This window comes from Pseudochaenichthys georgianus, chromosome 1, assembly GCF_902827115.2.
Source record: "Pseudochaenichthys georgianus chromosome 1, fPseGeo1.2, whole genome shotgun sequence".
NCBI classification, from domain to species: domain Eukaryota; kingdom Metazoa; phylum Chordata; class Actinopteri; order Perciformes; family Channichthyidae; genus Pseudochaenichthys; species Pseudochaenichthys georgianus.
The window spans coordinates 31,249,943-31,275,987 of NC_047503.1; the positions used below are offsets into that span (position 1 = coordinate 31,249,943).

The following is a 26,045-nucleotide window of genomic DNA, read 5'->3' on the forward strand; positions in this document are numbered from 1 at the left end:
GTATAAAAAGTCTGTGTAATGGTCTTACCTTTATCATGCGGAAATGTAAGAGGGGGAGACAGAGGCACCATGAATCATAACTCTGCAGTAAAAAGCTTTCTCTCAGGAGTAAAGGAATATATTGCATCTTACACTACTGCTTTGTAGGTGTAGCATATTGATGTGGGCATCTTAAGAAGGCTGCGCTGACAGGGATTGTCTAGAAAGAACTATTGATTGAAAGGCTACCTGCTCATTGAGCCGAGTAAAGCATAGTTTAAAAAACTGTTTAAAATGTAAGTGTCTGTTGTTGTCCAGTCAGCTCTTGTTTAGTCTAACTCCACTAAAGCTGAAGGTGACAAAACACCAGCGTGCCATATTCCCTTCACCCCGGAGGACTGAGCCTTGCTGAGCAGACATTTAACTCAGATTAGCCTCACACTCTGATCTTCAGATAGATATTCAGCTCAGCTACTCCTCCGCTTATACCCTCTTCCTCCTCTCCGTCTTTTTTCCCTCACTTCGGGGACCTCTTATCTGTGGGCAGAAACATTTCACCATTTCTGAGCCGACGATATGTGATAGTGCAGGTTTGAGACAGGGCAGAGACAAGTGAGACTAACATCTGTTATTAATTATTCATCGTCAGCTTTCTTTGACCCTTTCAAGTAGACAACGACACAGCAAATGTTCACAGAATATCATCCTTAGTGCCTTTAAACAAGGCTTCATAGATAAGTGCATGCTTGTGACTGTCCTGCAGATTGGCCCATTTTTATAATCTCTTTTCTGATATATATTACTGTCAATCTATTGGTTGGCCTCTTTGATTCTGCAGTCTTTAATATACATATCTTTAAAGTGTAAACAAGATTGGAAGTTGTTTTCTACATTAAAGCCTCATTAGAACCATCACCTTAAAAATATATATTAACTATCTCCCAGAGACCCTGTATTTATGTGCAGAAGATGCCTGAATGAAAAGCTGATTGCTTTTACTAGGAAATTGTAAATATTGAAGGTTAGAGAGCAGGTAATGTTGATCTTGTTTGTAAGTGGGTAAGACACAAGATTGGCAATGCATTAGCAGAGTAGTTCTAGCAAGAAGCACTGTTAAGATGACGTTGCTCATTCGAGGGGAAAAGTGCCATACTGTAAATGCAGAAAACATGACATCTCATCCACACATTTCCAGTGAAGCTATGATACAGCAAGGAAATGACACGCTTTGTTATATAGCTGTCAGATTATAACTCAAATCAAAGTCTAAGCACTATAGTGTATTTGTTATGAACTGAGACACAGGACACAGGACACAGGACCCAAAAGCAGGACTCGGAGACAGTTGTCCAAAAATAGAATGTTGTTTAATAACAAAAACTAAGTCGTACTTCAAAACAAAACTCACTTGAGAAAAGGTATATTTCTCAAAGTAAAGTTTCCAGGAGTCAAAAGGCCCAGGTTCTCACAACATGAAACATAATGAACTGACATGGGACAAAGAAACACAAGGGCTATTTATAGGTGAGGGGGATGGGCACAGGTGAAAACTATCAGGGCAGGGCCAAGCAATCCCAAGGGCGGGAAACACACAAAGGCAGGAAATGTGGGATCTGGAATGAGAGGGAAGGATTACTTTCAAAATAAAAACAGGAAGTGACAAGATCAAAACACAAGACTAGAGTAAAAAACATAACTTGACCTAACATAACTGTCGAGTCACAACAGTATTGTACTGTAGGAAATATATCATTGAACAGACAGGACACCAATTTGTCCATTGTGAGCAGCTTCAACAGCATAACACAACCTGATGTATTTGAGTATAGATGTGGTTATAAAAGTTGTGTGATCAGACTCTCCCAAGACCACGCTAAATGTGAAAGGAAAGGGTCATGTGACATGGGCTGATATCAGTGGTGGATAGACAAAAGAGGAAGTGGACTCAGCCACCTTTAGCTCCTGTTAATCCACTGAGCTATCAGACTGGCTTGATTGAACACACTCACTGTTACAGACAAGGACATTGAGCGTGCGTGTGTGCGTGCGCGCGTGTGTGCGCGTGTGTCTGTGTGTGTGGCTGATGCAAAGCCTAAGTGCTTTAGTGCCGTGCTGCTAAGTGTTCACCTGTAAGCCCTTATCAGTGTCCTATCACAACTCCCACCTCTAAACTTCAAAGGCTATGTTTTTTAATTCTTGTCATTCTCTTTTCTAACCTCCCACACTGCACTTAGCAGAGATGTGTAATCTTTTTGTGTTATTGTTTGAAACACATTGCTAATATTTTGTGCTGTTAGTTTTCTGTCATTAAGGCTGTTGTCAGAGTTGGGAAATAAACGACTTATACCGCACTGGGCAAGTGCAAGGTTTGTCCTGCATATTGCTTTTAGCTTGTGCGCATAATCTGCGGTAACCTGGCAGGAACATTTAGTGAGGCAGGGCTCAGAATTGTCTAAGGTCACTAAGCTCAGTAAATAAATTATCATGCTGTGATTTTTTATTAAAATTGCATTAACACATTTCATGAAAAGTGAGACAGTGATAAAGGGCCCAAATACTTACCATGAAATGAGTAAATAGAATATATCGTATAAATATGAGTACACATGATGAAGAAACATCAATTGTATTTATGTGGTTTTCATACTATATATATCAATACAAAATAAACAGCAAAAATCAGATGATATTTTGGCATCACTTTATCTATCTTACTTTAGCACTTTACAATGTATTTGTAAGCAAATAAAAGGACATTTTGAATGCTTATTACTGGTGATATTTAGCTTTTTGCTTGTGTTAGATTATTATGTGTAAGTATAACTCTGTTACATATGATTATTCCCATGAAAATATTAGCGTTTTGTTTTGTGGTCTTTACAGATGTCATATCCGAGTTATTGACACGTTTGGGACGGAGCCAGCCTATAATCATGAGGAGTATGCCACGCTGCACGGCTACCGGACCAACTGGGGCTACTGGAACCTCAACGCCAGGCAGTACATGACCATGTTCCGTAAGAACCAATCTTCATGCTTAAAAAACCTGGTTGTAAAAAACAAGCCTCTGTATTTTACAACTTCAAAACGTGAAAGTTAAAACTCTGAACTGTCATACACACAGAGATACAGATCTGTCATTAGGTTTGACAGTGTTTTCACTTTCTTTGACAGGTCTGCCTGCATGTTCACGTTAATTTGGAGCAATGTCTCTTACGCAGCTATTTTCAGCAACGCCACAGCTTCAATCTGAATCTGTTCTTTAGCACGTTTCTTTTTCTTTTTCCGCTTCATGCTACACAATATGTCTGATCTGCGGTTTTCAAAGGTTGTTGTCTGACTCCTCACTGCCACTGACTGAAACGATTACTATACCTAACTCTCTTCTGCTCTCATTTTCACGACTCGACAACAGCCGAGTCAATATGTCATCCCCCGGTAGATGCCCACGTTTCATACGGACTAAGAAATTACCCCTCACTCACTCTTTCTTAATGCTTCTTCTTGTGAGTGTGCAGCAGAAGCTTTTATTCAAACTATAAAAATGCACACAGCAAACAAAAGGAATGCCAGATTGTGAGGATGCTCTAAAAAGCTTTGCATTCATGGCTGTAGTTGATTATGATAATGTAAAGTGAAAGTCAGTGAATCATTTCAGTACACCTTAGTGCTGCCAAACCATCTCAGCCTCATATAGCCACCAGCAGCTGGCTTTATGACAATCCATATTTATAACGCTTACAGTGTCGATAATCACTGACTTAGTCATCGAACTGAAGCAAACAAGGATGTATTGCGCTTTTCTCTCTTTCCTCACTGTCTCTCTCTAACAATGACACTTTTCTTCCTCTCTTTTGTCTCTTCCTATTGCTATCCTGCCTTACCTTGCTGCTCTCACACACATACACACATTCAGCACACACACCAGACAACTCATTCATGGGCTTCGTTTCGGAGGAGCTGAACGAGACGGAGAAGAAGAGCATCCAGCAGAACAAAGTCAACAACATGGCCGTAGTGTACGGGAAGGAGGCCAGCATGTGGAAGGTACCGACGAGTCGACAAAGCTCTGTTTAATGTAAATTAGTCCATGTATAAAGAAAATGAATTTCCTGGAGGGCAACAGTGTATAAACAGAACACACAAATCACACATTGTAATTATATGTTGGAAAATGTACACTTATGCACATATGTTGTTTTGCACATACTTTATACATTAAAAAAAAACATTCACATATATGGAAATGTTTTAACATATTTCTGAATGTCTCAAAGAGCAGCAGTCTCTTTCTACATTGAGCATACTCACTCACACACAATACCCCCCACAATAGACTGCAGTGATAACAGAAAAATCCAATGGCAGCATTTTGCACCCCCCCCCCCCCCGCTGTTTGCACCATTACAGCTCAGCTTCATGCTGCTCTATATACACAATTATACAGCTTTAATTGACTAGCAATTTTACTCTCAAAAGCTGCTGCTTGTTCCTCTGCATATTGTAAGGCGGCACAATTGTGCTTCCATTGTTAAAATGATTATATTGATGTTGTTCGCCACCAGTACTCTCCACTGTACGATTTGCTGGATGTATTCACAGTATAGTGAAAGAGAATAACAGAGACAGGATTGGGGGGATGGGGTTATGAAAGTAGAATAACTTGATCTACAAAAGCCTGGGGAAAAGGCAAAACATTTAAAGTATTGGATAATGTATGGCTCCTCTATCTTCTTTGTTTTCTCTATTGTTATATTCTTAAGCAAATGTTTTCATCTGATTTTATTTTACATTCCCTCTCTTTCTTTCTTTCATTCTGTCTGTCTCCTTTTCTTTTGTGCTGAAACTTGATGGATGCTCATTAGCTTCAGGTAAGAGACTCGTGCTTTCACCACATATTCCTCTTGAGGACAATTCAAAAGAAACACGTCACTCACTGTCAGAATGTCGAGGAAAACTCAACTGGATTATACAAACACACTTATTGTCAGTGTTTGATCCAGACAATTGATTCATGGGAAACTATACTTTTTGCAAGTGCACTTTAATGTATCGCATCATTCTCTCTTCAAGAGTTTTATGTACAACATAATTATCTTTTCATCATCTTATTCGTCAGAAGGAAGCCTTTCATATGAGGGATGTAAGTTTCCTGTTGTAGGTTGTAACAGAATATATCTGGCCAATACAGCATTTTCTCTTCCTTATTTCTTCCTTCTTCTCAAGCACAAAATGCAAGGCATTGGATTCATAACTAATGGATTCATCGCTAAAGAAAAATGAAATGGAAGCCTCCGTGTTTATAGCTATTATTTCAGAACATTGTTCCTGATTGGTTACAAATTACAAAATTCCTATGTCTGGAATCATGGACCCATTGTTTCCTAAATTAATATTGGGTGGTCAATCTGCCTTTACTACTTTGTAAACAACATAGTGTGGCATGAAAGAGCTACAAGTTTGGCAGGCAGACTTACAGTAAGCACTCTTCTGACATACTCTGCCGATTGATTGATTGATTGATTGATTGATTGATTGATTGATTGATTGATTGATTGATGTCCAGTTTCTTTTTATCTACATCAAGAAAAAATCAGCACAGAACAACATACTTCCTGCCAGTCCTACTCTGATCCATGTTGAGAGAGAGAGAGAGAGAGAGAGAGAGAGAGAGAGAGAGAGAGAGAGAGAGAGAGAGAGAGAGAGAGAGAGAAGAATACTTGGGAAGAATTGACCACACAGACACAATCTCTCCGGCCAAGGAAAGCTTGTGGACCAGACAACATTAAAAACGAAATGCTCAGATGCAGCACCCCAGAGATGCAGGGTACAGTGTTAAAGCTGTTCGATATCGTATTGCAGTCAGGATGTTTTCCTGACATCTGGTGCAAAGGGCTCATTTCCCCCATTCATAAGAGTGGAGACAAATCAGACCCTAATAACTACCGTGGCATCTGTGTCAGCAGTTGTCTGGGGAAATTATTCTGTAGTATTCTAAATAAAAGAATACAAGATTTCCTTAACCAACAATCCATATTGAGTAAAAATAAAATTGGCTTCCTTCCAAAACACAGCACCACCGACCATGTACCCTTCACACTTTAGTTAACAAACATGTACACCAAACACAAAATGGTCAGATATTCACTTGTTTCATTGATTTCAAAAAAGCTTTCGACTCTATTTGGCACGAAGGGCTCTATTATAGACTTCTACATTGTGGTATAGGGGGCAAAATGTACGATCTGGTTAAATCAATGTATTTAGGGAATAAGTGTGCTGTTAAAATTGGAGACAAACAAACTGAATTCTTCACCCAGAGAAGAGGCGTTCGTCAGGGTTGCAATTTAAGTCCCACTTTATTTAATATATATATAAATGAACTTGCTGTTCAGTTGGATCACTGTGCTGCTCCTGGCCTCTCCCTCCTAGATAGAGAGGTGAAGTGTCTGCTTTATGCTGATGACCTTGTTCTGCTGTCTCCTACTGAACAAGGACTACAACAACAGCTGGACATAGTAGACCAGTACTGTAAGAACTGGGCCCTGGCAGTCAATATGAAGAAAACTAATGTCATGGTTTTCCAAAAACGCCCCAGATGTCAGGGGAACAAATACTATTTTACCATAAACAATCATATCATCGAACATAGTATGAGTTACACCTACCTCGGTTTAACCATAACTGCATCGGGAAGTTTCAACATGGCAGTGAATGCACTCAAAGAAAAAGCCAGAAGAGCTCTAAATGCAATTAAGAGAACATTTTATAATGTCCAAATTCCAATTAAAATCTGGCTCAAAATATTTGATAGTGTGATCCAGCCCATTGCGCTGTAAGGTAGTGAAGTGTGGGGTCCAGTCAGTCACCAGAGCTATACCCGCTGGGACAAACATCCAACAGAGTCTTTACATGCAGAATTCTGCAGATACATTTTACGTGTTCAGAGAAAAACACCAACAAATGCATGTAGAGCAGAATTAGGCAGATACCCACTGATCATTAACACTCAAAAGAGAGCACTAACATTCTTTAACCACCTTAGATCCAGCCCCCGAGACGCCTCCACTCCAAAGCCCTCCAAAGCCAAGAGCTAACCCCAGAGAAGAGTCCCCTATGGCAGCTGGTGCTGAGGCTAGCTGCCCCCTCTCAGAGCCACTCTGACCAGTCTCTCAGCAACACTGCTCTCCAAACACCAATCACAGTCAAACGCATTATAACACAATGTAAAGACAACTATTTACAACATTGGGAAGAAGAAACTAAAAGCCAAAGGAGATTAGAATGTTACCTGGCTCTAAACAGAGATTATGAGCTGGCAGAATATCTCTCTACTGTCAGAGACAGAAAGCAGAGACAGATCCTAACCAAGTACAGGCTCAGTGACCACAAACTGGCAATCGACACAGGAAGACTCAAAAGATCCTGGCAATCAAAAGAGAACAGAATATGTGATCACTGTACGACAAGTGAGACTGAGACAGAGATGCACTTCCTCCTGAAGTGCCAAACATTCAACGAAGTAAGGAGCGTTTACTGGAACAAGTTGAACTCTGTAATCCCAGGTTTCAAGGAGGTTGATGACCTCTCAAGACTGAGAGTACTCCTAGGAGAAGGAGACAAGGCACATCTTGCTGCCCAATATGTATACACATGCCACAACCTGAGGGACAGTGAATGAGACACACACACACACACACACACACACACACACACACACACACACACACACACACACACACACGTGTTGAAATGTAATTGTATCACTGTATATATATATCATCAATAATATGTAAACATTTGAAATGTATGTTAATGGTGTTAATCATTTTGTATTGTGATGCTTTGGCAACATTGTTTAATTTAACTTTCATGCCAATAAAGCCCCTTTGAATTGAGAGAGAGAGAGAGAGAGAGAGAGAGAGAGAGAGAGAGAGAGAGAGAGAGAGAGAGAGAGAGAGAGAGAGATGGCTCTGGAGTCTGCACTCTTCCACACCCATGTTTCTCCTTCTTTGAATTCATGTTGTCTGCTGCACTTAGCGCTTGAGCTAATCTCCTAATTGGCTGGGAAAATCCTCACAGAGGAAGCTATCGACCGCTACAGCCTCCAATTACTGCTGCGGGGGGGCAACACCATGGTACAGGGATATAGTAAGCTGCTCAACAGCAGACAGGCCAGTCAATACTGTGGCCCAGGGTTACGCTGCATTCACATGATTCAGTTCAGGTTGTTAACTGATGCTGTTCCGTGTTTATTCTCAAATCATCATGTTCAACCTTAACTTTGACAGTGTGCCTCTCTGGTTCTCCTCTCACACATTTTTATGAATAATACACAAACCTTGCTAAATGAAATACCAATCTGTTGAATGGAGTTTATTGAACATTTTTAAATAGGCTGTTGATTACACAAATTGATTATATATATATATTTAATACCAAGGCTTTTATTCAAAATGTTGCATCTCGGTCAATTGTAACCCACGTGCAGGAGACCTTTCACTAGCTAATAGAATATGTTGGGTATAACTATATAATGTGTATCCGATACGTCTCTTATGAATCAAAAACATTGAGAAAAAAATAATAGTAGGAGTGGTTCAGGGATAAGACATCATTCAGGATCATTCGAGTGTGTGTACAATTCACAGCAGCCATTAAGGCCACAATTGTATTCTTATGTGCTTTTTTTGGCATGAAAGAGAGATTTGACTGTTGCCTCAATTTGCAGGAGGTGAAGGAATTATAGACAAACATGGATACTCTGTACTGCATTGTACTCTGCAAACATATGGTACAATAACAAAATATTGTTCTCCATACAACCTCCTCTCTTCACCCTTCACCCTCGAGCTCACAAACCCGTATTTTTCCCCTCCTCTCCCAGCAGGGTAAAGATGGTTTCCTGCAGATTCTCCACAATTACATGGAGGTCCACGGCACAGTGTACTATGAGACCCAGAGACCTCCGGAGGTCCCGGCCTTTGTGAAGAACCACGGTCTGCTGCCCCAGCACGAGCTGCAGCAACTGCTGCGCAAGGCCAAGGCAAGGCACCGAAGAAAATAAGACCAACATCTCTCTGCTGTCACTTTCTGCAGCTTCAATTTTCAATGTTGTCTTTTACTATACACTCACATTTATCCAGAGAGTGATTTACATACATAACGCATTACAATGCTGATCTAAAAACATGTTAAAGGGAATTACGTTTTTACAAAAATAACATTCCTGATTGTTCTTCCAGCTCTTCATTGGCTTTGGTTTCCCCTACGAAGGCCCGGCCCCTCTTGAAGCAATAGCCAATGGTTGCATCTTCCTGCAGCCCAAGTTCACGCCGCCTCACAGCTCGCTCAACCATGAGTTTTTCAGAGGCAAGCCCACATCTAGAGAGGTAAGCTCATTATATTCATCACTCCCCCACTGTTACTCACTGATGAGAAGATGTTGGCCCACTGCAGCTTTAACTACTAGCCAAGTTGCCAAGTAGCTTTGTTAATCAGTGAAACACTTAAAAGAACTGGCAAAAACTGTAGGTGCAGACGGCACATGTTAGCGCTTGATAAGTGGAACATGGCGATCCCAATGACTGTGCACACAGCTTTGGAGGCATTTTTGCAGTATATTTCTCTGGCCCAGTGTATTCTTTATAGCCCTGAGAAGAACTTCTTCAAGATGTGACCATGATAAGTTAATATGTTAGCGCTGCTCTAAATGTATCAAACTACACTCTATAAAATATATATATTTTTCAATTTGTAAAATGATCATTGAGATTTGTATTTAATACATTTAGTGAGCAATAAAAGATACATTATAAAGAGGGCACCCTCTATCTGAAAGGGAAGGTTACGTATAAACAATATACTCTTGTTGTGTTTTGTAGGTGTCCTCGCAGCACCCGTATGCAGAGCAGTACATCGGCAGACCTCACGTCATGACGGTGGACTACAACAACTCGCTGGAGTTCGACTCTGCCATCAGGGAAATCATGAGGACCCAGGTACTCTTACCGAGTGTAATTCACAGGCGTAGAAAACAAGACGTGTGTGTTGTATGCCAGCGCTTTCATCTCTCTGGTGCAGCTAAGCCATCAGGCACTGACATGAAATTAAAACTGAAAAGCCTTTCCTATGGATTCAGCTTCTCCTTTGATCTAGGCAGTCGTCTACTTTGTGAATGTGAAGAAATGTAATGCACTGATTCCCCATTAAATTATAGTTGATTTTAACATGAATACTGGGGCTAGCTGGGATCTAATCAATCTGGTCCCTGATGGGAAACACTTTGGCATGAAAAGTGAAGTTAAACTATAAAAACCTTCTTTTTTTTATATCTGAGTCACGATTATGAATCTACAGTCAATATTTGTATTTATTTTTCCCCTTTCCCCTTTCCCCTTTCCCCCCCTCCCGGTCCTAGCTAGTAAAATAAATAACTAACTAAATAAAATAGATACCTGTAGGCCTATAGGTAAAAGTAAAGTAATATAGAAGATAATATTAAAAGAAAAAGTATAGATAAGGGAATAAAGAATAGTAACAGTAATACTTGTACCCATATACTGACATATGTATACCCACATGTACACATGCATACACGTACCTACATACATACATGTATACAAAGACAGAACAAATAAATAAAAATAAATAAAAATTAATATAAAAAAAACAAACATATAAAAAGAGACACAAGGAAGAACAAAAAACAAACAAACATACACATACATTCGTAGTTTCCTCTCTTTCTCCTTAATGTAGTGTCTTAAGTTCAGCTATGTAGGCTATCATAGAGCCCCAGAGATTCAAATAGTTTTGAGGAGCCCCTCAGGTTATATTTAATCTTCTCCAAGTTCAGGTACAACATTAAATCTTTAAGCAAAGTGGGATAACATGGGAAAAGAACAGAGGGAGAGATGAACATACAGACTGAGAAAGAGGGAGTTTGAGGCCGAGACTAAATGCCTTTTCTGTTCGGTTTGGAACACACAGACTTATCATTTTATATCTAAAAACTAAGCATGTTTATAATAGATTTCGGGTGCACAAGTGTATGAAATTGACATTTAGAATGAGAGATTAAGCAAAGGATCACTGTTCTTTACATGGCTTTAATTGCCAAGCAAGCATTGCCTCAGGCACTTCGCCCACGCAGTGATACTGCACCGAACGTCTTTTACATTGCATTTAGCTGACGCTTTTATCTAAAGCGACTTACAATAAGTGCGTTCGACCAACAAAATACAAACTTGAAGAAAACAGAATCATATAAGTACATCAGGCTTCATAGAGCAAAAACATTTCAAGTGCTACTCAACTGGCTTTAGATAAGCCAGCCCTTTATTAGTATATAAGTGCTTTGTTAATAGTTCTATCGCTCGAAGTGGAGTCGAAAGAGATGAGTTTTCAGTATGCGCCGGAAGGTGTGTAAGCTATCTGCTGTCCTGATGTCAATGGGGAGCTCATTCCACCATTTTGGAGCCAGGATAGCAAACCCACGTGTTTTTGCTGATGGGAACTTGGGTCCCCTTCGCAGCGATGGTGCAGCGAGCCGTTTGGTTGATGCAGAGCGGAGTGCACGTGCTGGGGTGTACGGTTTAACCATGTCCTGGATGTAGGAAGGGCCAGATCCATTCGCAGCATGGTACGCAAGTACCATTGTCTTGAAGTGGATTCCAACAGTTATCGGAAGCCAGTGAAGGGAGCGGAGGAGCGGCGTGGTGTGGGATAATTTAGGAAGGTTGAAGACCAGACGAGCAGCTGCATTCTGGATGAGCTCAGAGGTCGGATGGCACATGCAGGTAGACCAGCCAGGAGGGAGTTGCAGTAGTCTAGGCGTGAGATGACGAGAGCCTGGACCAGAACCTGCGTCGCTTTCTGGGTCAGCTGGGGACGCATCCTCCTGATGTTGTAAAGCGTGTATCTGCAGCAGCGGGTTGTAGCAGCGATATTTGCAGTGAAGGACAGGTTGTTATCTAGGGTCACACCCAGATTCCTTGCAGTCTGAGTCGGGGAAACAACAGAGGTGCCAATGTTGATTGTTAGGTCAAGAGTGGGACAATCTTTTCCCGGAAGGAAAAGCAGTTCAGTCTTGTTGAGCTTGAGGTGATGATCAGACATCCACTGAGAGATGTCAGCTAGACAAGCAGAGATGCGTGCGACGACCTGGGTCTCTGAGCGGGGAAAGGACAGAATTAATTGGGTGTCGTCAGCGTAGCAGTGGTATAAAAAACCATGCGGGCTAATGACTGATCCGAGCGAGTTTGTGTACAAGGAGAAGAGGAGGGGACCAAGAACAGAGCCCTGAGGGACCCCTGTAGTTAATTGACAAGGGTCGGACTCGGACCCTCTCCAAGTTACCCTGTAGGTGCGGTCTTTGAGGTATGAGGTGAGGAGGGAAAGTGCAGAGCCTGAAACTCCAAGTTCTTGGAGAGTGCGAAGGAGGATCTGATGATTCACCGTGTTGAATGCAGCAGACAGGTCCAAAAGGATGATGACAGAGGAGAGGGAGGCTGCTTTAGCAGTGTGCAGTTCCTCAGTGACAGCAAGGAGGGCAGTTTCTGTGGAGCGACCTGCCTTGAAACCAGACTGGTGCGGATCCAGAAGGTTGTTCTGATGGAGATGGCAGGTCTTGTCTATGTTGTTGAACAAGATACAGTTCAGCAGCCTCGGCTGACTGCTCTGTCTCCGTCTGTCAGACCGCTGAGAGGGAGCTGATAGACCCCTTCACCCTTCACTGGAGGCACAATGACCCAACACACAGGACGCGTGTGTGTGTGTGTGTGTGTGTGTGTGTGTGTGTGTGTGTGTGTGTGTGTGTGTGTGTGTGTGTGTGTGTGTGTGTGTGTGTGTGTGTGTGTGTGTGTGTGTGTGTGTGTGTGTGTGTGTGTGTGTGTGTGTGTGTGTGTGTGTGTGTGTGTGTGTGTGTGTGTGTGTGTGTGTGTGTGTGTGTGTGTGTGTGTGTGTGTGTGTGTGTGTGTGTGTGTGTGTGTCCGTGTCCCACATCCCGTCACATATAGATGGACGGTCAGGGCCCCTCCCCGTCGCTATATTACGTACAGGGTACCACTTGCCCGTCAGGCTTCTACGGGCAGGGCGTCCCATATACCTTCATTGCGGACAGCGGACCCCTTGACCGTCAGGCTTCTACAGGCAGGGCGTCTCATAGACCACGTGATCAACAACGATGGCCGACCTTCGTGTTATTCTCGGTGGAAAATGCCTATTTTAAGGTTCATTTGCCCATTAAAATGTGTTTTGATGTCATTTTATGCGAGTAATGAGTTTTTATTTCTGATTATTTGTGCAGTACATGTACATGATGTTTAGTTTGCTAGTTATGACGAAGATTACTTCATGAATGTGTACACATTCATGGTTGCTAAGGTGGTTTCTATGGATGCTGCAACAACTCCCAGACCACGTGATCAACAACAATGGCCGACCTTCGTGTTATTCTCGGTGGAAAATGCCTATTTTAAGGTTCATTTGGCCATTAAAATGCGCTTTGATGTCATTTTATGCGAGTAATGAGTTTTTATTTCTGATTATTTGTGCAGTACATGTACATTATGTTTAGTTTGCTAGTTATGATGAAGATTACTTCATGAATGCTAACGTTTTTTTGGTGGAAATGTGTTTTTTCACAGCAAAGTCACCCTCTGTACTTGGACTTATTGGGAGAATCTAAAGGCAAAAACATCCCAAATATTCATTTAGGTCTTTATTTTAGACCTTTAGTGTTGCCGTCTGTGAGAAAAATACATGGGGCTCAGAGCCTCGTATTTTTTAAATCTTTTTTTCCTTCTAATTTGTTATTCTTTTCAAAATAACACACTGTTATTTACTCACCAATAACACACAATTATCCTTGCTTTTATTTATTGGTTTAATTCCATAATCTCGGTCTTTTTTGGCGTTCGTCAGGAACTGAATTTCAAAATAAAAATAACCGGAAACAGACGTAGGCATTTCGAGCGATTACCCAAGATTCTCAGCTACGCTGATTGGATGTTTTAGCCGCAATGCATGCTGGGATTTGGTGTTTATATTATATGAAATCCGGAAAACATTTTAAAAGAATAAAATAATACTTAATTCCGAGTGCTCTTGCTTTTCTCTTTGAAAGTCATCACATAATGGCATTGTAATACATGGTTCGGCTGCATTAAATATTACAGATCTGCCGTAGTTCTTTATTTATAGCGCCCTGATGAGAAGACCTTTGGAAAAACTGAAGAAAAGTCCGCCGAAACTGAATACTTGACGTGGATCATAAATATATCAACAATTAAAAAACATCTTCAATTTCTCTTCACACAATACGTCTCCTTGCAGTATCAACACTAATTCGGCTGACTTTTACATTTGATATAATTCATAGATAGGTTATATTTACACCATAACGGTGCACAGCTGATATAAAAGGACTTGTAGTTTTTAAAGATATTACTGATTTGAATTGGATTGAATTTTGAATGTAAGAATGTAAATACTGAGTCTGAAATAGTATAGCAATATGCTGTAAAATTATGTGAAAGCATGAATAAAACTACACATCTTCAGATGTTGTACATACAAGTGTCTGTGTGTGTACCTTGTGTGCACCGCCTAGTGGTTAAAGCACGTTATTGCATTTTTTTTGTATGTGTTATATTTGATTAAAAAAATATTAAGAGTACATGTACTTTCATAGGGGGAAAGTAGAAGGTCTGTGATAGAAATATAGAATATAAAAAATCAAGAAGATACTATAAGTGATCTCTTCAATAAAACAGTTTAGTGCAGGATGTACAAAGATATTAATAGGAGGAGGTGCAAAACAGAAAACGAATTAACCTTATTTAAACATTAAATAACAGATTAAGGTCTTCTTTTAAATAAGAAAAAAACGTTGGGGGTATCTATCTACAGATAAATATTAAGCCTGACAAAGTACTTAACGTCTAATATATTGCTTTCCTTTAATGTTAACTATGTTGAAGCACTTATTTTAACTGATATTATACATATGGATTATACTCTTATGTATGTAGATAGAATAAGAAATGTGCAGAATATGACAGTTTAATGGTGGAGGTACACACATATTGATAGATGTCTTGTAATGCACTGTTGAGGGAACTGTGACCCAAGTTTTTCATTCATTGCATAACTACACCGTAGTTGTGTATATGATATGTCAATAAACCTTTAAAATCTTGAAATCTTGAAAGGGATGTGCAAAATAGCCATAATATACAATCTTTAATTAACTATTAGTAGAGAATAACGAGTAATTAATATACTTTATTACTCGTTTCCATTCATGTCAATTGCAGATACATGTTTAGTCTTCTCAAGCACCAACTATCAAATATCTCTCCTGATTGTTGGCACTTGACAATCACCTTCCCTGAATTTTACTCAGGTGTAACTAAAGTCTGATTTAAGGGTTGTTTATATTTCACATCATTAATCAGAATCTGCAAAGTAACTCAAATAAGTGTAGTGGAGTAAAAATACTTAACCTCTGAATTGTAGTGGAGTAGAATTACAAAGTATCAATGAGCTGTCATGTGGGTATATTAATGCTATATATTGATGCTGCGCATTATGGACAGCGATTTTCACCCATTTATTAATTATATGTTTTACCAATGTGTTTAATACTGGCAACTTCTAATTGTGGGAAAAACGAAAACGTTCAGTAGAGACGTCCCATAGAACATTTTGCGAAACACAATAGTGTAGTGTGTAGTTCTGGGGGGGCGTTCGATTCCAGTTTTGGATAGTCTGGCGTGGGTTTCGTTCCATTTCCACAGCTGTTTGACGCTCTGCGTAACCTTACGGGGACTGTAGTCCTAAACGATAGCTGTGGATTATGGGTAGTGTAGTGTCTTCGACCATCCTAAACTCAGAAATGTTGACAATCGCAATGATGCTCGTCTGTTTCCGGTTATTTTTATTTTGAAATTTAGTTCCTGACGAACGCCAAAAAAGACCGAGATTATGGAATTAAACCAATAAATAAAAGCAAGGATAATTGTGTGTTATTGATGAGTAAATAACAGTGTGTTATTTTGAAAAGAATAACAAATTAGAAGGAAAAAAAGATTTTAAAAATACGAGGCTCTGAGCCCCATGTATTTTCCTCACAGACGGCAACACTAAAGGTCTACAATAAAGACCTAAATGAGTATTTGGGATGTTTTTGCCTTTAGATTCTCCCAATAAGTCCAAGTACAGAGGGTGACTTTGCTGTGAAAAAACACATTTCCACCAAAAAAACGTTAGCATTCATGAAGTAATCTTCGTCATAACTAGCAAACTAAACATAATGTACATGTACTGCACAAATAATCAGAAATAAAAACTCATTACTCGCATAAAATGACATCAAAACGCATTTTAATGGCCAAATGAACCTTAAAATAGGCATTTTCCACCGAGAATAACACGAAGGTCGGCCATTGTTGTTGATCACGTGGTCTATGAAGGTCTATGGGACGCCCTTCCCGTAGAAGCATGGCGGTCAAGGGGTCCGCTGTCCGCAATGAAGGTCTATGGGACGCCCTGCCCGTAGAAGCCTGACGGGCAAGGGGTACCCTGTACGTAATATAGTGACGGGGAGGGGCCCTGACCGTCCGTCAATATGTGACGGGATGGGAGTGAGAACGTGTGTGTGTGTGTGTGTGTGTGTGTGTGTGTGTGTGTGTGTGTGTGTGTGTGTGTGGTGTGTGTGTGTGTGTGTGTGTGTGTGTGTGTGTGTGTGTGTGTGTGTGTGTGTGTGTGTGTGTGTGTGTAGTGTGTGTGTGTGTGTGTGGTGTGTTTGTGTGTGTGTGTGTGTGTGTGTGGTAGAGGATCACGTTCAGTCATGCAGGACAAAGCAATCTCTGGCTGGCTGACAAGTCCTCATGTTCCAATAAATCCGTCCTTCATCACTTTCTTCCTTCTTTCTCAACCCTTGTTTTTGTAATCCCCTTTCCTCCCTACTTTCCGCCTCTGTTTCTGTCCTTCAGTCTTTTTTTCATTTGGAGTACTTTACATATATTTGGCCATATTACAACCTAAGATTCCATGCTGTATTTTAATTGGTGTTTGCATTGAAAAGACGTAGACCACATGACATTTCTTTAGATTTGGAAAACATTTCTGTCTTTCAACAAGCTATTAAATGTCCGTTCCTGTAAAGTCAAGAGAAGTGATAGAAAAGAAAAGGATGAACTCTGTTAAAATAGATATCTGTTCTGCTTGTGTTTGTGTCCCTCCTGTGCACGTGTTTAAATGTTGCGTCAGCTCACAAAGTAGATTAATATTTATATAAGGCTTTGATCGGATTTGCAATGCTCGTAACTTTTTTTTTAATTGCATCATACCATACTTGCTTCTCAAGGATTTTCAGGTTAAATGGCCACGTCTGATTTCACACATGGATAATGTCACACTCCTAAGTTCATGTCACTTTTGTAGGTTGGGTGTTTTTGCTGTTTTTCTCTGGGTTATTGTCTGGTCCTTTTCCCTGTGTTTTTCCTCTTGTCATTAGTTTCCCCGGTGTGTCTAGTTATCTGATTGTGTTCACCTGTGGCCCTTGTGTTTCTCCTCCCCTGCCCGGCTGTTTCTCGTCTTGTGATTACCCCTCCCTGTATTTAGTCTTGTCTCCTCATGTGTTCAGTGTTGGTGCTTATTTTGTATGTGACCCAGTTCACCGAAGAGTGTTTTGTTTGTCCAAATTTAATTAAAGTCCTTGAAATAAAGGTATCGTCAAGTGTAATCTGCGTTTGGGTCCTACCTGCTTCACTCTGCGTAACAGAAAGCACCAACCAAGAAATGGACCCAGCGGATTTTCATGAGTTTGAGTTGGATCTGTTCGATCTAGAGTTTTCTCTACAATGTTATCATGCCGAGTGGAAAGGAACTTCTTCTAGAAAGGACAAAGAGGCTATTCTCGAGAGGGCACGAATGGAGGTGGCCGAAATGCCTTGGTTGAGGAGTTCGTTGCCGGAGTGATTTTCACAAGTTGTCCTGAGGACTGGTCCGACGCTTCTAACCCTTTCCTCGGATCCGACTACGGTCCTGTTGGAGGTCCACGGAGTCTCCAAAGAGCCTCTAGGAGATGCAGGGCCAGGATTCCAGCCCGTGCTCCAACAGCCATGATCCCGGTGTGTGATTCCCGGCCTGCTAGCCCCAGGCATGCTAGCTCCCTGTCTCCCAATTCCCAACCTGGCACCATACGCCTCGGTGGGTTCCGTCTGAAGTCAACCCATGCTTCTGCCCCAGTTCCTGCTCCTGTCCAGGAGTCGTATGCTGGAACTCGTCTGGCTTATGGAGGTCCACGGAGCCTTCAAAGTAGATTAATATAAGGCTTTGATCGGATTTGCAATGCTCGTAACTTTTTTAAATTGCATCATACCATACTTGCTTTTCAAGGATTTCAGTTTGAAATGGGCCACGTCTGATTTCACACATGGATAAACATCAGGCTGCTTTGATATCTGTTTGCAAATGCAATTTAGAGAGTCATGTATCATTTACAGAGGCAGGTATTTTGAATTAGGGTGAAGTATTTTCAATTGTTAACACTTTCGTAACAACTCCTTTCAAGTCAATCATGATTTAATTGACATTTTCATGTGTGGCTGATTTCCAATCAGGATATCGACTATATAAAGCAGTGTTTTTTAGCTAATTCAATTTGTAATCATCCAAACACTGGTTGGACCATTTTATATTCATCCAGTATAGTTGCAGTCAGTTTGTCAGTGTTTATTGAACTGGTATCAGCCAGAAACATAAAAGAATATATATTATGTATATACAAAGCTCATCTCTAATTAGGCCAATCAAAAATGGCGCTTAGTTATACAACTGGCACATCACAGCAGGGGATGATCTATTGGTATGCAAATACAGCCTAATGAATTTCCAAGCAGTGACACACTGTGATTAGGCCTCGCAGAATTCTGACAATGGAAACATTCATCTGCTGAAATCAACAAGGAGAAGAGACGATTTACTGCAATTAGTATGAACAATGAAGTGGCAGCAGCAAGAAGTACATTTTGATATATGCAGAATATGGAAATAATAATTTGCTTGTGTGCCATTTTCAGGTTGAGCCGTATCTGCCTTATGAGTACACGTGTGAGGGGATGCTGGAGAGAGTACATGCCTACATTCAGCATCAGGTGAGGTTCTGTCCACATCAAGTAAAAACACACACGATGCGCTGAATGAAACACACACATCCAGAGATTCTCTCTTTTACCGTCGTCCTCCCTCTCTCTCATACACACACTCATTTCACCAACTCCCCACTCCGCTCAATATTTCATCACTGTGTGCATTCAACATCCAGTGTGTGTGTTGTGATTAATCTACATGCTAACTCTCATTTCAAACCACATATCTGCCCTGCAGCTCTAAAGCTGAAGATCTCCTGACACTAATGAGGAGGGATGAGTAAGGAGAAAGAGCATAAGAGTGGGCATGATGATGATGGAAGACTGGGATGAAGGAAATACTTTTTAATAATCCCACACTAGATGTCAGACAAACAGCAGAGGTGCCTCTCAACAAACTTAGTCTGCTCGACTGGCAGCCGGTTTGGAAAATGCTACTTCAGCATTCCTAATGTCAAAACACAGGAGAGCCAAGCTAAATTACATTCAGCAATTAACCTTTTTTTTGGTTTTATTACACATACTTTTACCGCATTAATGAAAATGTATTTGTCAGCACATAATTATTGATTAGTAATACTGATTGGTGGCATGCTTTAGTAGCTAAGGTTGGATAACAGTACAGTAGAACTCTTTGAATTGGCCCTTTGTTGAAGGGGGTTTAAATATACCTTCCCTTTCCTTGCTTTTATGTTGTTCACAAATTAAATATGTATTGTGGTAAAGTGGTAAAATGGTCATGTTAACACAGTGCAGGCATCGCCTATGAAGTGACAGTGGCTCAGTGAACTTGCACTGGCTGTCATATAAATTGACAGGAGTTCATCTTTATTCCAATTGTCACAACAGCTTGGTATGAATATGGCAACTGAAACCAGACAAACTCTTTTGTTACTGTCCTTTTATTAATACTGGCAGTAAAGAAATCCCTAAAGAGCTTTCAATCTAGGTGATGGGGACAACATCGGCAGTACTTGCTTCATGCAACAATTCATAAGTTAAGAATTTAGACATGGCTTTTCAAAAGTCTAAATTAGTTAAAACGTGGACATCTTTTAAAGTGCATCTTTTTAATACCATTTACCCTCTTTTGGTGTTCTTTTAGTGATGGCTCACATACAGCCCAAAATATTCTAAATTGGGCAGGTCCACTGTCTAAACTTTGGATTGACAATAACATATTGCGTTAACTAAAGTTAAAATGTTTGTCACCGCCAGGACTTCTGTTCCCTCGAGCCTCCCTTTGTTCCAACCAACCTCTCCAGACCGGAGTCTGCTGGTGGCAGCAGGGTCCCAGTACCTCTATTTGTGCCCCTGCCCAACTCCACAGCGCTCGGCTGGGCCTCCAACGTGACGGCGCCCGCTGCCTGGCCCCCTCTCAGCTCCCTCCGGCTACTCGTGTCTCAGGAGGGCCAGTCCTGTGTAGAGACGTGCCGTTCAGAGGGGTTCATCTGTGAGCCCGCTCACTTCCGCTTCATCAACAACAAGGAGGCCCTGCGCAGGTAAGTCAGGCTGAAGTCCATCCAACCTAATTTTGGTAGAGACTTTAAGGACCGGACACACCAATCTGACAACAAAGAACTGACACAGACGGACCCCGACTGTTGCGTCGCCTCGCGTCTCTGCGTTTTGGCCATGTGTCACACTGGAACACACCGCAAAGACTAAAGCCGACGGCCAAGAAGCACGTTTGAACTGCGCATGCGTGAGTGGCAATAACTCTCCTTACCAGAAGGCGGCGGTAGTGTGTATTCGTCATTCAAAAGAGGCAACAACCGGAAGACAGACTGCGTGATAACCGAGAGAAGACGAACAGACTGCGTGATATAAACAAACAACAAATAGCGTGTGCTTTCCATTTTCACTCTACAGCGAGAAGCTCATGGGGCTTTCCCGAACCTGTGTCGAGAGCTGGAGTTAAATGAAATCTCAGATTTGCCTTAATAGTTTGTTTAGGTCCCTCACTTCCGTTTCGCTTCTCATGCACTGATTCGCTAGCTGAACAGCCAGAGTGATTTATTTTGCCGACTGCCTTTGGCCGACTGCCCGGGCCGAAAAAGGTGTCTGCCCGGCTGAAAAGACCTGACGGTGCGGGACAAAACAATCTGAGTAGGGCGTATTGACGCTCATCGTCGGCCTGACGTCCTCCGAAGCCGATAATCGGCCTGGTGTGTCCGTGCCTTTACTGTCCCAACAAGTAGATTTCTATTCCATTCGCAACATCAAAAAAGACAATTGCTCAAGACATGAAACAAGGAAAAAAAAGACTTTTGACATAACATTACAATCACTGACTCTTTAATTGACACTGCATTTAATGTTAGGATTGTTACACCAACTAACCCTGAGAGAGATATCTGAGGCAAAACAGAGATTTGTTCAATGTGACCCGTGTCCTTGCTTGCACGTTCTGGCAGAAATGCAACAGCACTGAGAGATTTTCAAATAAAAGCGCTGTATGTTTGTTAAAGAGACGCTGTGTTAAGCAGCAGCATGCACTCGCTCCTCATTGCAAATAATGAAAAAAGGAGCTTGCTTTCAGACACAATTTAGACACAGGCCCTAAAATACATCATGCCTGATACTATTTGATGCAGTAACATCTCCTCACTCAGTCTTTGGACTTCTGCACACACAATTATTATTATCGCATGTCATCTCATCACAAGTATACATATCTGTGTTTAAAACTCCTGGTGCTTACTCTTCATCCACACAAAGTAATAAAGTCCAAGCCTACTCTGTTTTTCTGGATGGATAACTTCTCTTATAATAGTTGACACTTAGAACAGGGGCGGCTGAATCCCGGCTGAAATGTGTTTATTTAGTTTACTGTACCAGCTCGAAGCAGTTGAACCAAAACTAAAGTTTTTCTGAGAGAAAGCCTGCTGGAGTTTCAGTCTCTCCTCCAAACATTTTTCGACTGACTGCTTCAGATGTGGCTCTCCTTCTTTGTTCGTTTCATCTTCCAAGTATCTTTCGTGTTTACTTATTTTTTGCCTGTCTCTTTTTACAGTGCCTCTCTCCTTTTGTTTTTGTTCTGTTACTCCTCCTTGTTGCTGAGGTCTGTTCTCTGACACAAGTTATCTTTCTCACACTGACATATCACACCTGCCTTGCAGTTTTTTTCTAAACACATTGTCAATTCTCTCCTAAATATTGTCTTTCTCTTTGAATCGGCGTCTGTAGTGAGATGAAAGTGATGACATTTATTTTGAGGTGTTGCCAGTTCCCGCTTTCCTGTTTCTTGTCTCAAATAAGAAAAACTTTTATCCCTCACATTTTCTAAATTCTAAGAACAAGCCAGAACATCATTGTCATTAGACCACGTGAACTGTTTTCAAAGGTTTATACAGACTCCTCTGTTCCCCCCCCTCAGGTTGGAGGTGCAGTGTGATGTGGTGGACTCCGAGGTCAAACCACATCCTCCCAGCCTTCTCGGTGTTGCGGCGGGAGTGCGGCCTCCAGCGGGAACCCCTCCTCTTCAGCTGTGCAGGATATTCCCCCAAATACAGACGTCTTTGCCCCTGCAGGGACTTCCGTCGTGGTCAGGTGGCGCTGTGCAGAGGACTGTCTATAATGACAGAACAGGTGAAGGACAGACACAAAAGAATAAGACACAGGGGGGTGTGAAAGGGAAGGCACCCACAGGCCAGAACAGGTGTAGAGCTGTGACAATGAAACAGTAAATGTGGGATAATGAGGAACAGGCATCCATGGAATTGAAAAGCTAAAGGTAGACCCGAATAGCCACCATGTTGTAAGTGAGGATTTTGAATGACTGTAGTTGTTATAACAGCTGTTAACTGGCTGGAGATAGAAAAGGCAGCAAGATTTCACGGAACAGGGCTCCCATTATACCTGGTGTCATAACAACCAGGGGTCAAGGCCTGGTTACCATTCGCCATGCCAACGAACATTCCTCCCGACTACAGGTCCAGTTTTTACATGAAGTTGACCGGTGATATGATAAACAAATATGCACTTGAAGAAGCGCGTGTGTGTGCAGAGAAATTCAGTGTAGGGATTTTAGTGCCATTCCATGACAGTCTTCAAATATCTTGGAATGGAGAAGCCAACCCTCGGGTCAATATCCAATCTCCTCTCTGCACTTGGACAAAGGATGATGGAGAACCGGGTTATCTCCCTCGCTTTTCCTCCCATCCTCCAATGATGGACAGAGTAATTTATCAGACTGAACCCCAAGTCCGAGCCAACATCGGTCAATGCAATCATCTCCTGTCGCAAAAGAAAAAGGACGAGGAGGACAAAAATAAAGGGTACACGATTATTTTTCAATAAATAAGCCTTAAGAGCTCTCAATGAGATTGTTAAAGAGGCATTTGGGCTTCAGGTGGAAGGAATATCATAAAAAAAAATATAAGAACAGATCAAGATGTTTTAACTGGTTTTTTATATTGCTGCATGGTGTTGTTCCTCTATTAATGCTCCCCCACCAATCTGAAATCCTCCATTCATATTAGTTCCATTATCCCAACTGTAGGTAGAGATATTTGATTTAATTATTATTTTCAAATGGAGGGGACAGCCTGCACATGCTGAAGCTGTCAATAAGAAGTGAGAGAGCAAGGGACAGGGGGCAGAGGAACAAATCAGATGTATGAACTACTTTTCAAGATTTTAAATGTTTTTCTTAGCAGGGCTATTTGGTGGCATTGCGGAAAAAACGGAAAATCCAATGTAAAGATAAAACAGCAGCTTTATAAACGTTCAGCACCATTAACAGTAATCTATTCACCAATAACTGCTGGAATAATTGACCCCATGCTAAGCCCTTTTCAACCATGTTTAAAAAAACCTCCACTAGTTGTATTTTCCCCTATGTAATCAAAGACCATTCTTATTAAGGAAAAAAACAAGGGATGTTTACGGCCGTGTGTGCTGTGTGTTTGTGTGTTAGATAAAAAAAACGGAGCAGCTATTGGTCTGAATCCCAGTGCCTAAAGTAGAATTAAATGAATAATAAATCATAAGTGTGAATGCCAAAGTAGATTCATCAAATCCTCATTGACCTGCACCAGCATGGGAAAATAATTGTGCACCCCATTCACCAGCGCTCTGTGATTTCAATTTAAAACCAGAGGCATTTCAAATGGCAATGAATACTTTTCATTTCTGATTTGACATTCATCCATCTTCTTGAGTGAAATATTACAATGATCATAAAAAAGCACTTAGGCCCTGTGCAGAAAATCACTTCTTTCTCTCCATTAACCTGGCAAATATGAGCAGGCTGCAGCCAAAATAAAGGGATATGTATTCATTCGAATGAAATGCTAGGCACATATTGCATTAGCAACCTGATCTCACCAGAATGCGTGACTCCACCACGACTCCTTAACACCGCATTGCGTGGTGGACTCACGAACTTTGTTACATTTACGTGTCGGCACCACGCAAACAACGCCAATGTAAAGTGAATGAGGCTCTTTTGGTCGTGGTGCACACACGCATTTCTACAACGTCCTGCAGTGAGCTTTTATCTATAAAACGTTTTTAAAATCTACTTTATAGCTTGTAGTAACTCGCGGGAGGCTTCTTTTATTTATTTGTATTCATAATAATTTTTATTTTTCGTCAGAATGTATTATGGTGCATTAGTTACGAATTTTTGTTCTCAAAAAACAGTGCATTGTGTGTAATACTACTGTGATTTTTATTAAATTAGTTAGTTTTTAAGGAAGGCCAGAGCTTCAGCTGTGTCAAATAGATTGTTCCCTTTAGTTAACGTTTTTTAAAAGAACATTATATTCCGATTTGATCCTGTCCCCTTTATTGTATTACGGAGAGCAATGTGAGCGTCCATTCCCATTGGATAACGGAGGATTTTACACCCGGAAGTAAGTATTCTCTTTACTGTCGATTGATTTTACAGTGCTATCTGCACTACTCATCAACTCAAAAACACCAGATTATCCTTGTTGATTACACAACATTGATTGGTTTAAATTGTGTACAATGCTTTTGTAATTTTCCCCTTCGATTCGGAGAAACAAATATGTGTTCAGTTTAGGATGGCCGAAGACACTACACTACCCAGAATCCTCAACTATCGTTTGGGACTACACCATGTGCTTTGCTTGACAAACCCCGCGATTTGTCCTCAAGCTCTGTGATTGGATGTTGGAGTGGCAGTGCGAAGTTTACGCTGAGCGACAAACAGCATTTTGAAATGGAATGAAACCCATCGACGGCACACTATTCAAAACAGGAATCGAACGATTTTACACCCGGAAGTAAGTATTCTCTTTACTGTCGATTGATTTTACAGTGCTATCTGCACTACTCATCAACTCAAAAACACCAGATTATCCTTGTTGATTACACAACATTGATTGGTTTAAATTGTGTACAATGCTTTTGTAATTTTCCCCTTCGATTCGGAGAAACAAATATGTGTTCAGTTTAGGATGGCCGAAGACACTACACTACCCAGAATCCTCAACTATCGTTTGGGACTACACCATGTGCTTTGCTTGACAAACCCCGCGATTTGTCCTCAAGCTCTGTGATTGGATGTTGGAGTGGCAGTGCGAAGTTTACGCTGAGCGACAAACAGCATTTTGAAATGGAATGAAACCCATCGACGGCACACTATTCAAAACAGGAATCGAACGTCTCCTACCCCCCCCCCCCCCCCTTAGGTCACAGGCTCCTCCAACAGTGCAACACAATAAAACAGATGTACAGAAAAAATAGTGCAAATCAATACAAAAAGAAAAATAGTAAAAAGTGAAATAGTGCAATAAGAGTCTATACAAGTGATTGGAATATGATATATTAGACAAATCATTTCTAAGTAGCAGCCAGATTAATGCTATGGATGTTATTTCAAAGTTCAGGTGTTTAATAGTCTTATGGCCTGTGGGGATGAAACTGTCCCTG

The 26,045-nt window shown here is 41.1% G+C and overlaps 1 protein-coding gene across 1 annotated transcript in view; it reads left to right on the forward strand.

Annotated features, from left to right (window-relative positions):
* The window catches only part of LOC117446795 (alpha-1,6-mannosylglycoprotein 6-beta-N-acetylglucosaminyltransferase B-like), a 142,208-nt gene extending 118,722 nt beyond the window's left edge, over nt 1-23,486 (forward strand). Inside the window, 9 exon segments of the mRNA XM_071204618.1 lie at nt 2,863-2,996; nt 3,896-4,026; nt 8,867-9,025; nt 9,225-9,371; nt 9,864-9,980; nt 19,071-19,145; nt 20,358-20,641; nt 22,519-22,555; nt 22,557-23,486. Coding sequence (XP_071060719.1) covers nt 2,863-2,996; nt 3,896-4,026; nt 8,867-9,025; nt 9,225-9,371; nt 9,864-9,980; nt 19,071-19,145; nt 20,358-20,641; nt 22,519-22,555; nt 22,557-22,772 — 1,300 coding nt within the window. The 3' untranslated portion in view covers nt 22,773-23,486.
* Nucleotides 23,487-26,045: the final 2,559 nt, after the last annotated feature.